The sequence below is a fragment of the Tinamus guttatus genome, unplaced genomic scaffold, assembly GCF_059628265.1.
Source record: "Tinamus guttatus ecotype Peru unplaced genomic scaffold, ASM5962826v1 Tinamus_guttatus_pri_ptg000450l, whole genome shotgun sequence".
NCBI lineage: Eukaryota > Metazoa > Chordata > Aves > Tinamiformes > Tinamidae > Tinamus > Tinamus guttatus.
In genome coordinates, this window is record NW_028288984.1 from 72,901 (window position 1) to 86,267 (window position 13,367).

General features: G+C 37.0%; 1 protein-coding gene across 1 annotated transcript in view; it reads left to right on the forward strand.

Annotated features, from left to right (window-relative positions):
- Nucleotides 1-342: 342 nt before the first annotated feature.
- Nucleotides 343-13,367, forward strand: part of CCDC171 (coiled-coil domain containing 171) — a 137,074-nt gene continuing 124,049 nt past the window's right edge. Inside the window, exons 1-5 of the mRNA XM_088532023.1 lie at nt 343-517; nt 3,697-3,835; nt 5,068-5,242; nt 7,084-7,274; nt 11,820-11,966. Coding sequence (XP_088388149.1) covers nt 441-517; nt 3,697-3,835; nt 5,068-5,242; nt 7,084-7,274; nt 11,820-11,966 — 729 coding nt within the window. The 5' untranslated portion in view covers nt 343-440. The remainder of the gene's footprint in view (nt 518-3,696; nt 3,836-5,067; nt 5,243-7,083; nt 7,275-11,819; nt 11,967-13,367) is intronic.

Genomic DNA, 13,367 nt, shown 5'->3' on the forward strand with positions numbered 1-13,367 from the left:
TCCACTTATAATTACAGGATTTATGGAGCCTAGTCTCTTAGGAGGGGAATAATCAACATAAAATAAAATTTGCTTTGACATCCCTCCTCTGAAGATTCTAGCAGCAGATACTTTTTAAAGTGTGTTTTTTTTCTTTTTTCACTAATATTATTCAAATTTAGAGAACAGAGCCTGTAAGAGCACCGTTCTCGCTGGTTACTAAGGCTGGTGTTGAATTACATTTGGGGTTCTTTTTCACATGGCTTGATAGTAACACTCTTTGGTAACTGCGTGTTGAGAAACAATTTTTTCACTGTGTTGCCAAGCAAAGTAAAGCAAAACTTGTTTCTGTGTTGCAGGTTTCAGTATGTTTCTGTGATATGGAAAAGAGAAAATTTTGAAGCTTCCCAGTCTGTTGAAAATTATTTATAGTAAAAGATTATGTACGTTTTCCAGAATTTATGGACTTGAAAAGCTGCATGTTGGACGTCATGAGTTTATCCTCTCCTGTCAGCTATGCTGTCCCTGAAGTTAAATGGTGAGCTCCAATTTCTTATTCTGGAGTATAATAATCTGGATAATCTTTGACTTTTGTTTGAGCTCTCTCTGGAATGATGTAATTCAGAATGAAGAAGAAGCAGATAAATGATGTGATGCACAAAAGGTAAATCATGTTAATGTGATTTTTGGGGAGATTTACCAGAAGGTGTACGCTTTGGCCATCAGACATACAAGAACTCTCATCCAATTGTGGAATAGCTATGAAATATAAATATGAAATATGAATAGTTATGAACAACATGGCCTAGAGATACAGGCAGTTACTGCATACACTTAGGAAGCCTACTTTGAGTTCCAGAAAGTTTTCCTGCATAATTTGGGGTGCTGGCACTCAGCTTCTCTGTACACACGTGTGTGCTCACACAGAGAACAAGACTGTATACCTTGCTGGAGCGAAGAAGTAGGTGCTAAGGAACTTTGAAAATATTTTCAGTGGCTCTTGTACATGGAATAACATGGGTATGTGGAGGGGAGGTTCAGCCCTTTTCCTTCTTCTACTTTGTTTTGTTTTACTGCAAGCTACCTGTTTTTCTTTCAAAGCACTCATTTCAAATGGATTGCCCTGTCCCATCAAAGTTGTTAATATATTCCAAGGAAAGTAGGAAGGAAATTTTCAGTTAAAGGTTTCTTAGTCTTTCATGTGCTTTTTGTTTTGTGCAACCTGATGTACATCAGATCGTTGTTATAATTAAAGTCGTCTTTAATTCATTCTGCTTATCTTAGTTGTTGGAGCTGCTTGTCAGTATTTAAAAACTAGCTATACAAAGCTCTCAGTTACTTTAGCAGAAATAGCGAAATTCCCCGAATGTGAACTGTGGTTAGGAAATCTGAATGCAGACTTCAGCTGTGGAAATTTAGAAAACCCCACTGATAAGTACTAAATTGAAGTGTTAAAGAGCTACTCTATGTTTTTTCTGTTAGGTCTGGGGAAAAAAGCTGGTAACCCCCTCTTCTTTTTTTTTTTAATTAAAAAAAAATCTATATCCAGTATAATTAGCTAACTTGAGTTAAATGTCAGTTTAAGTTCATTTGGCAAAGTAAAACATGTTGACTGTTTCACCTGCTTTTATGTTTTCTTGAAAAAAATTAAAAACACTGTTAATGATGGTGTCTTCCTCGAGAGTTGTAGTTGATAAGGACATATATTTTTGGGGAAGGAAAAAAAAAAAAAGATTGTCATTTATTAATAGGGGACAGCAGAAATACAAAGCTTTCTTTGAATTCCTATTAGATTGCAAATCATATGCGCTGTGAAACTTCCCGGGGTCTTCACATGGCTTTTGTCTTTCGTTTAAGTTTCTGTTATTTTTAATCATGCCCGCAACACTCTTACTTATCATATGAATATGGAAGGAATAATCTCCTTTGACATGGAGTTTTTATGAAGTACTATGTGTTCTGGAGGCCCTGTAGAGATTAAAGAAAATGTTCTTACAGAAATAAGAAAGCATAAAGCCAGTCTGTACTTTAAATTAAAATGTTTGAATAGATATGTAAATAAGTTAAATAATTTAATGGTTAACATTAAAAGATACTGACGGTTTAAGGCTATAATAAGAACAAATATAGGTTTAGTGGTTTTTTCCACAGCTTTAACTTTTTGAGTAATGTAACTTTAGAAGTTTGATGGGAAATGCTGTTTTAAAAACTACCTTAGTCCTTTTTCTTTCTGTAGTGACTGTTATGTCTTATAATGCTTCTGGATTTGTTTTTCATCCATGTAATATCCCTGATGTGTTATTATTTATGATGTTTTGTAACTTTGCTTTTTTTCCCAATGGTCTAATTCTAGAGAGCATTTAATCACATAGTTAAATTTTCCACTGAGTCAGGTGTATTGTGGAGGTATCTCAATTGTGTATCTGTCCTTGCTAATTAGTAACACGGTTTCATGAAAGTTGCTCGATGCACAAACTTCTCAATTTACTTGAAAATTTAAAGGTACTTTTATTTACTACATAGTAGGTATTAATTTCCTAGCTTACAAGAAGTGTGCTCTATGAAAGAAATCTTAAATATAATCAGATTTACAGGACACTTTAATAAAACTATTATCCTTCCCATAATACTGATTTCTTTGTCCTATCCTTCTCCACAGAGTCTTACAGTTGTTTCCCTTTATGTTTTCTTTTTCACCTTATTATATGTTTTGCCAACTTTGGTGCTTTCTGGTTTTCTCTCTGTTATTTTTGTTGTTGTTGTTGAGACTGATCCTTCTTGCATTATATCTGAATAAGAGGTCTTGCCTTTCTTTCATCTCTGTTTTCCCAGAAATTTTATAAAAAGAAAAAAGTCTCCAGGACCTTTTATGTGGTGTCCACAAGTGAAATTTTACAGTTTCCATCATATGTGGCAGTTCTTATCCTTCTTAATTCTCGCTTGACTTTATCGCTGCACTGAAGGCATACATAAAATAGCGATATTTGGTATAATAAGAAATCTCATTGCTGTTACTTTGTCTTTAAAGTCATCATTGTTTCTTTGCTTGTGGTTCTCACACTAACCCTTAAACTAGTAACGTGGCTCTTATTTTCCTTTTGGTGCATACAAGTTTGTCTCCTCTAATATAAAGGGCTGATTCTGCTAAATGCTGAGTAATATTTTAAATTAAAATTATTAAATGAAGGTATTAGGTATTTTGGAAGATTAGGCCTTTATAGTACTTATAAGCCACTGCTTGTGCATTATTTACAGGTAGGGAAAAAAAGAAGTTGGAAACCTGAGACTATTTCCAAATACATGCATTTATTGCAGGATAAAGGAGGTTTTGAGATAATTATATATGGTAAAGCGTAGACTTACTATAGGAGACAATTAAGAGATTGGTAATCATTTTCATTCAGGTGGTTGGAATGATGTTTTTTCAGCATCACAAAAGTTTATTCAATTATTATTAAAGACACTGGAGTGAATGGGGAAGAAAATCACTATGTATTTAAGTTACCCTTATGAAAGTGTATATTTATTTTAAAGGTCTACAGCTTGTATCATCTTGTATGATATACTTTTTTTTTAAAGCAGTAGTGCAAGTATAGCTACATAGATTTTTTAAGTGAATGGTTTGAATTTTTGGCTCGCAATCTGATCATTGAAATAAATGAGCTTTAAACCATGTAAAGAACATTCATATTGTTTGAAACCATTCATATTTTGCAGCTTACGTAGTACTAAAAGTGAGTCACGATTGTTGCAAAATAGCAATGAATCAGAATTGGACATTGCTGAAGATCTGAGAAGGAAACTCCATCAAGCTAAAAAAGAAAAATTAGACATAACTATTAAACATAATCAGGATGTAAGTATTTTTCTTTTTTTGTTCTTTTAAATTGTTTTATTCTTGGAATAATGTAACTTTGTTTCCTTAAAATAATGCTCCCAGGTGGTGTATCAAAAGCAGTCTCTACCTTTAAAAAAAAGTGAGGAAGGCGATATTGTACAGATCTTTTCTGTACAGATATTCATTGGGACTGTCAGCACAACCTGCTGGCATCTGTAGCTCAAACTGAGTCTGATAAAAAGACTATTTTGCAGAGAGTTGGCATACCCTTTTAATTCATTTAACATGATTTGAGCAGAAATCCTCTATAGTCCATAAACCCAATGGATGCATGCACCAAATTCAGATACAATGTCTTTTAATGCTTTTGAAACCTTTCTGCTTGGGCAAATTTAGCAAATTTACCTTTTTTTTAGTCTAAAATGTATGGAATACAAACATGTTGACTTGTTCATCAGTAACCTCGTACTTCTAATGAGAACTTCCCTTGCAAGAGTACTTGACTTGTACTTTTTCTTCATTAAAAGGTTTTTCTTCAGGATACTGTAACAAACTAGCTCTGAAATGATGTACATAATAGTAAGCAACTAGCTTATTACTGTTATTTAAGTTGAGTATCAGCTTTTCATGAGTGCATAGGTGAGGAAGGTGAGCACTAGATACAGAGGTAGTGGTAATCAAGTATGATACTATGAACACTTTACACAGTTGCTAATGACAGTCTGATGCCTGATGCCCTAATTTGAACTGTTCTAATGTAGAAGAATTATTACTGTTCTGAATAAGACTTCTGCTCCTAAGAGGCTGCTGGGAGGCAGTTGATGCAAGTGCTCCTTCACATTTGGGGCAAAATCAGCAAACAAAAACAACAACAGCAAAAACAAAGTTGCTGTTCCAAGGCCATTTATTTTTAGGAATAAATCCCAATTAAGAAATTCCTGCTTCTCTGACTGTTTCTGTTTTCTTAAGGCAATATACTTTTGGAAAGAAAAAAAAAAAGCTTTTTGACATACATGAAATATGACCAAAATATAACTAGTTTGCATTAAAACCGCAATAAATCACTCAGAATCCACTTAGAATTTGCATTGTCACTTTCAGGGTTCTGGGTATTTTAAGTTCAAATGGAAAAAGAAGACAGCTGTACACTAGTCTTCCGCTTTCAAAAGACAGTCTGTGTTTTTTTCTGTAATGTTACATTTTCTTAAGGACCTTTGTTGCCAATTCCCTGGAACAAATTTCTTTTACAGCTGTCCACCTATGAAAGCCAAATTGCAAAATTACGGTCTGAAGTTGAGAAAGGAGAGGCTGTTCGACAAAGCCTCGAGTATGAACTGGCAATTGCCAGAAAAGATGCTGGTCTGAAAAGATATGCTGCAGAAGAAAAATTAAGTGATGCAAACAAACGACTTGAGCAACTGCAAGGTATGTTTCAAAGAGCACACACAGAACAATGAGTCAGCCTGTTCCAAGTCAGGAAGACAATGGACATAGAGTGACTTACTTGCATTTTCCAGCCTTTGCAGTTTTTCTTGGATCTCTTGTCCTTCCCGTGTCTAATCCATTTGTTTTGGTAAACTGTTATCCTTGCTGTCTCATGTGAGAATTAAAACTAACCTAATAAACCTATCGTGACTTAAATCCTTTGTTCACTTTCACTCTTACTGAAGTTCTCTTTTTGTCTCCCTCCCCTTTATTTTAATATCAAGTTTCACTGCTGCCTTTGTACGGGATTGTGATTATGGATGTCTCCGCATCCTGGTTACTGCCCTGTCCAGCAGTTTTTTTGTTTTTTCTTTTTGCTTTTCAAAGTCAAGGAAAAAAATGATCCCTTCCTGTTCATTTTTATCCTGCCTGAATTTCACTTGTTTACTCTCTCAATTTTGTCCATCAATTCAGATTACACTGAATTCACTATTACCTTTCACTATTTCAAAATTTTAAGCTTTTCAATGATCATAACCAATTTACTTCCTTCTCATCCTCCTCCCTTTTTTATAGGTAATGGAACATGTGTTGTGGAAGGAAATTTGACAGCAGTTTGTAGAAGGGGAGATTTAACCGGAATATCTTTTTCCTATTGGTTTTGTACATGGAAATTTGGATTTCCCTAATCCTACTCAACAGAGAGCAGGCAGACTTTTGGTCTTTATGTGGAAGTGGTGTGCATTTTGATTATCTAAGCAATGTAATACCTTTTTAACCTAATACAGGAAAGGCATTTATGAATTTGCTGACTTCTATGTAATTTACCTCAGGACAGCTTAGCTCTCTGTAGCATAACTCACTAGCCACAGGATTTTCATAAGATTTTCATTGCACAGACTGCGAAGAACTTCAGTAACAGGCTGTTACTGTCATTTAAAATGAGTTCCTTGCTGATACGTACTTGCAGATCTTCATGCTTAGGCTTGGATAACTTTTGGAGAGAAGAAGACACTTCAGAATAGACTACGTTGTTTTATTGAAAAATTTATAAAGGTTTAGGGTATTTTATGATAGTAATCTTATTTTCTTCAAAAATCTATAGGATTCTTGATGAAGAACAGTTAGTATGCAGTGAGAAAGAAGAGAAAGGAGATTTTACTGTTCAAAAATATAAGGACTTGCTGGAGTACAGTGTCCTAGCTAAAATTGTAATGGAGTCATCAATAGCTCAAATTTTAGGATATAAGAGAGCGTTTACTCACTTGGACATACAGAACTTCAGAGCTGTGGAAAAAATAGGGTTAGCAGCAAGAGCAGAAGAGTGAGTGCAATTCAGATGCATTCAGTTCAGTTCTTTCATTTTAGACAGTAACATGACCTTCCCAGGTAGCTCAGTATCAAAATATACATATTTTATTGCATGTTTGGAATTTTGTTTGAAATGGGATTTGACAAAAGAATAATGTTAATCAGTAGAAAAATGACTGGCAAATGATTGTATCAAAGCTGGCCAGGGGTTCTGGAGATTGCAAATTGAGCCCTCCATGCTTCAAAGAGTTATCTCTGTGGTTTTTTATCCCCTCCCAAGAGGATCTCAGTTTAATTAAAGTAAACTCTCTGGACTGTACTTAAGTTCTTGTGTGAAAGATGTTATCAGAAGCTAAGATTTTATTATTTAATTATATTGTAAAGAAGATAGTATTCCTCAGTGTCAGAGATCTTAATGTTCTAATGCACCACAATGTAACACAGAGGAGCCAACACTTGCTGTACGATATTTTGAACAAACTCAACAGTGATACTTGTCTTGTTTCTTTCTCTTATTCTATAAATAATAGCTCTGAATGAAAATCTTCAGCAGAAGGTGGCAGAGACTGAGAAAGTGTTTCATATTGCTCAGCAGAAATGGAAAGAACAGCAGCAAAGACTTACAAGTGACCTAGATGAGAAAGATGATATTCTCAGGACCTGTAATAATGAATACGAATTGCTCCTTAAGGAGAGGCTCAGACTAGAAAGCGTTTTGCAGGTATGATGTAGCTGGGAAGATAAATTGTCTGAAATAATATCTGTAACATTTCTCATGGGAAAATGAAAATTTTGTGTGTGGTTTTTATTATTTTCTTGTCTGGGGGAGTTATTTCCCAAATAATCCCCAAAATAAAGAATTGTTGCAGAATATCTGTGAAAAATACACCTTTTGGGAAGTTATACTATTTTGCAGTCTTTCCTGTTTTGATGGAATATATTGCTGCTGTTTGTTGTGGTAAGCAAATAAAAAAGTCCTCTGTGCAAATCCGTGGTGAGGTATGTTTGCACCGCAGTGCAAAGCTAAGTTAGTAAAATCAGGGAAGCGAAGATTTTGGCCTTTATCTCCCCAGTCTGAATGCCTCTGAATCTGAAAATCATTTCTGCAGTACAAAAAGAGCACATTTGTCAGGTACCCCAAACTGTGATGATGGCATTTTCACCAGCATTGCACATTGCCTACTCTACGTCCCATGTGAAAGATGCGAAGCCTTAAAACCTTGTTGGCTTCTTTCAGCAAACTTAGTGCAGGTTGAAATAATTTATTGGAATTTAGTTAAAAAAGAATCACACTCCCTATTATGAAAGACTATGTAATCTATTTTATACTGTGGGTTTGTATTCTTCATATAATTTCAGACTCACAGAATGATTGAGGTTGGGACGTCTAGTTGTAGTGGTTGGAAGGGGCCTCTAGAGATCATCTAGTCCAACCCCCCTGCTCCAGCAGGGACACTCAGAGCACGTGGCACAGGGTGGCATCCAGGCGGGTTTGGAAGATCTCCAGAGAAGGAGACTCCACAGCCTCTCTGGGCAGCCTGTTCCAGGGCTCTGTCACCCTCACAGGAAAGAAGTTCTTCCTTATATGGAGGTGGAACTGCCTGTGTTTCAACTTGCACCCGTCACCCCTCGTCCTGTCACCGGCCACCACAGAGAAGAGCCTGGCCCCATCCTCCCTACAATCACCCCTCAGGTACTTGAACGTGCTGATCAGATCTCCTGTCATCCTTCTCCAGGCTAAACAGGCCCAGCTCACTTAGTCTTTCCTCATAAGATAGATGCTCCAGGCCCTTAACCATCTTCGTGGCTCTACACTGGACTTTTTATAGAAGCTTCACATCCCTCTTGTACTGTGGAGCCCAGACCTGCACCCAATACTCCAGGTGCGGCCTCACCAGAGCTGAGGAGAAGGGCAGGATCCCCTTCCCTCCACCTGCTGGCAACACTCCTCCTCGTGCAGGCCAGGATCCCATTGGCCTTCTTGGCCACAAGGGCACACTGCTGACTCATGGTTAACCTGTTGTCTATCAGGACTCCCAAATCCCTCCCTGCGGAGCTGCTTTCCAGCAGGTCAACCCCTAATCTGTCCTGCTGCCTGGGGTTATTCCTGCCCAATGCAGGACCCTGCCCTTGTCCTTGTTGAAGGACTCGGGGGGAGGGGAAAGTAATTTTTAAAGTGGAGTTGCACGAGTATACGTAAATCACAACTTAAATGTATTGCCAGGAAATTGACTCTGAGACCTGCCTAAGAGTAGACATTTTTGGGTTCAGAGAGATTCAAGTGGACTTGCCTTCACTTACCTTCAGTGTTCTGTAGAAGCCACAATCAGTGACTTTTAAGGCTGAAAAGAGGTGGAAAAAATGCTAGTGTTGAAGAGGTACATTGTTTCCAATGGAGTTTGGACTAAGATCATGACTAGAGTATTATGTGGGATACTATTCTCTGCCAGGGGGTGGATATGCAGAAGTAAAGGTTGTCTGCAGAGACCCGTATGCAGTGGGTAAATGCGTTAAAGCTACAAAACTGTTCACTTCCAAAGTAGACCTGATTCACTACTAATCACCCCATCTTAATCTGGTTTCCGTAGGAAGAACATTTTCTTCCCTACTTGGTTTTATTTTGTGCCTCTTCCCCTGCCAATTACGCTACTTGTAAATAATATATGTAGCCTTATAAAATAAGGAAATATGGAATACATAAATGTTAGAAATGCCCTTGCTTACCTTAGATGTTACTTGGAAGTTGTGTATGACAAGCCCCTTATTTTAAATTGGGCAGAAGAGCCCATGTCTTTTATAAACAAATGCTTATTCGTTTATAAAAGACAACTTAAAAAGTGTTCCAGTGTTTTGAATACTGTGTTTGTAACCCTCTTTTAAGCACTCTTACAGCTATACCGAGTTATGAAAAGAAAGGTAGATAAACCTGATTTTTGTCTTAATATGTGCACAGAAATGTGATTCTAAGCAGCTGTGAAAATCTTGGTCAGAAAAGCTGCATTTTAGGGACTGTAATTCTAAACCTCACCATGAGAGTCTTGAACTGCGTGCAGAAATGAAGTCAGCTGAATTTCCCCATTCTGCGCGAGCGGGATGGTGATCCCTGGGAAAAGGTGATCCCTGGGGAAGGTGATCCCCAGAGAAAGTGATCCTTGGGAAAAGGTGAATCCCAGGGAAGGTGACCTCGGGGAGGGTGGTCCTTGCAGCCTCCCCATGGGTTCGGGTGTGCTCAGCACGCTGGCTGCAGTGGAAATATTAAAGCAAGAGCAATAGCATCACCTTGTGGTTAGCCAGTAGATAATATTCCTTTGCAGAAAAAAAAAATCCAGATATCTTTCTTAAGCTGCTTGTGAAGTTATTGTTTATGTGCTTTTAAAAAATTCAACTCTTTTCCATAAAGGCACGTTAATAAGTGCGCTTTGAGATGTGCAGATGTATAAATTTGTTTGTGCTGTTTCTCAAAGTAAAAAATGTTTTACTTTGTATCCTATAAGTGCAGGAGACCACTGGATTAATTCAGAGTTTTATGTTGGAAAGGAAGCTGAAGAGTTCTATGTCTTCTGTCAGATTCTGAAATTGTAAAACTTCTGAGTTAAACGATGTGTTGATGTGTTCGAGTCAATTTTAATCTAATATTATCAGTATTTCCAACATAAAATATTTTCAAGTCTTGGCGTAGTATTCAACTACATATTACTTCATCGGTAAAGATTTTTCTCTCTGTAATGTCGGGAAAATGTATCCAAAGAGATCAGTATCTCTGTGACTTTAATAATATATTTTTATATGAATACTTAAGGTTTTTTTTTAGCATGATAATGGGAAGAAACCTGTGTTTTGACTTGATGTCATAGGAGCAGGTGTTAGGGGATTTGGTAATATCTTGGCATGTTATTCTTGAAGCATTGGAGTTAGCTTCAGATTCCACTCTTCATATGCTCGACACATCCCTTGTGTTCTTCTTCAGAGGACAAGAATAAAATCGTGCCATAATGCCTGTGAGTGAAATGAGAGAAAGTAAACTTAATTTTTTACTTAATAATTGATGGCACAAAGTGTTATAAAATAATCATAGTGCCATTGTCGTCGTGTTGGAGCGGTCAAAACTTTCTACCCCTCTTTGATCTTCATGTATCAACATAGTCCTGTTGTACAAAGAATCATTTTATATTAATAATTCATTTTCTTTTTTCCTCCTCCTTCCTGCTCTAGCTGTGCTTAATGATTTGTAATTTCCAGGAACGAGAACAAGCGACATAAGATTAATAGCAGAATTTGTAGAGCAGTGGATAGTTCTGGTTTATTTTCATGAAATGCCTTGCGCTGATGTTGAATAGGAATAATTGAACAGGAGGGCTTAGTGTAATCTTTCTACTTTTACACAGAAAGCCATTTTAACAAATTAGGTCTCTGAAGGTCCTTCAACTAAATCGCTGGATTTATACCTTCTTTCTCGTGCTAGTTATGGTAAAGCTTATTCTTGTCCACTAAGACAAAGCTATTCTCTCTGGCACTTCTGGGATCCCTCATCTTAAGTGTGTGCTGGGCTGCTGGGGGTTCACTACTTGGCTCCTTTCTTCCCAGTCTGAGGTAGTGCTCTTGCATGTGAGATTCCACAGCTATGGCCAAAACTGCTGAGTCCAGCAGTGCTAGCAGTTATCCGACCTCTAGCTTGGTTCATCTTCAAAATGCAGAAATCAGAAGTAGGGAACAGCTTGATTATTTTATAGTACCAAGATGATTATTTTACAGTGCATAGTGTACCTAGATATTGCAGTTTCTGGACAGAATAAAGTTTTCCTTAGAACAACAATAATAAGGATTGTTTAGTTTACAGAAGTAACCTGGAATTTCAAGTTCCAGCGATTAAAACCTAAATCAAATAGAATGTCCTGTCCATATTTATCTTACCCTTTCATCAGATTTACTTAATGCCTTCCCTCCACATCATTGCTGTCCAACTGAGAGGAAAAAGAAATTGGTAGAGCAGCCCTAAGTTGTACAGGATAACATGGTGTTTTCTGTTGAGAATGACTGCAGAAGATTATGCCTGTGGTGACTTTAAGCAAACATATATTACCCGATGTTGAATGAAGAGCATATGTACTGTTGGGTAAAGGGATTTGGTAACAAGTGCTAACTTGTTGAATTCTACTAATCTGTTGTCATGAAGTCTCCATTCAAACTGTATTCTTTTTCAAACTTTTAGTATACTCCATCATGGTGTGAGCATGCCCTTCAGTCTTTTATGTATTTTTTTTTCTAGGAGCAGAATAGCACATTGCAAAACATGCACAAGAAAATGAAAGACATGGAGCTGGAACACAACGAATGTTCAGACCTCCTGAGGCGACAGGCCAGTGAGCTTGAGTACTGCTCCGAACGAGAAGAGAAACTTAAGAAAGAAATTGATGTAAGGTTTTTTGATTACTAAGCCCTGAAATTCTGTGATTCAGCAATTTTGTTTTTGAGAGACAAAACTCCTTAGAGACTGTGAATTCACTAATATTGAACATAGATTTTGCACTGAAGAGGTCAAGAGTATTAACTTATGTGTCTGGCTTGAGAGTGGGGTTTGAACAGTAAATGGGAAGAGGCTTTCGAGAACTCCAAAACAAGGCTAAGCTCTTAATTTACCTTAGGGAACCTGGGAACTCTGCCTAACTACTTAATTTGTCTATCCAGCTTGGTAGCTTTTTGGCTTAAGAGAATGTCTGTACTTAATTCCATTTTGAATAGTTTCTAAAATCAGTTAGTTTGTCAAAGAGAATCTGTTGGAGCTGAGAAATGCACCAGATAATTTGCTAGGAGGCAGAAATAAAATTCTGGAAGACCACCATGGTCTTACTCAGCCTCTTCCAAGCTAGACTTAAAAACTAAGGGTTTGTTTGTCTGTTGAGTGACACATTTTGAAAAGTCTCAGGTTATTTTCAGACTAGTATCTTTACCAAACTAGCATCTTTTACAAAACCACTGCCTATGGTTTTCTCCTCAGTTTGAACATCTTGTTTATCTGCTAAGTAGATTTGTAATGGGACTTGTGGGTTACAGTCTGAACTGAGGGTTTTTTGGTAAAATATTTGTCACTGTGAGAAAGCACAGCGAGCAGGTGGTTTTTGTGCTGATACAACTTTCTTACCAGTAGACTCTTGAAATTGTTTTCTCTTTCTTTTTTTTTAAGCACTGATTGCTAGATAGTTAAGAGTACTACATTAAAGGCAAAGTACAAAAGAAAATTCCTACGGGGAAGATCAAAGTTTATCAATCAACTAAAAACCACTGACTGACTGACCAACAGAGGTCCTCTTTGAGGACACAAATGTCCACAGGAAATCTGTTCGCAGATTTTGGGAGCCGGTCACATTGGCCTAATTAGTTACTGCGTAGTGTGAAGATCCAGTAACCCTTTCAAAAACAAATATTTTTGCTTCCAAATGTTTATGAAGAAGCTTTTTTTTTTGTGCTCTCTGGCTTTAAAGTTATCAACATCCATCTCTAGTCTTAAAAAGGGAAAGATCAGTTTCTCAAAAAAAGGAGAAAAAACCTGTTTGCCCTGGTGATGGTTTTAATCAGGGGATGCTATCTTACTAACCACAATCAGAAAACGTGTTTTCGTTGTTGCTTAATTTCTATTTAGTTATGTATTTATTTATTAAATGCTCATAGTCTAATGAGGAAACAGTATGCTCATAGTGCAGGAAAGCAATCTTCAGGTACTTGTAAATGTGTCTGCTTCAGCAGTGATTAAGGAAGGTATGTAATAATAGGTCTTGCATACAGAGTTTCAGACAAGTTAGCAAAAGTGCCTATGAAT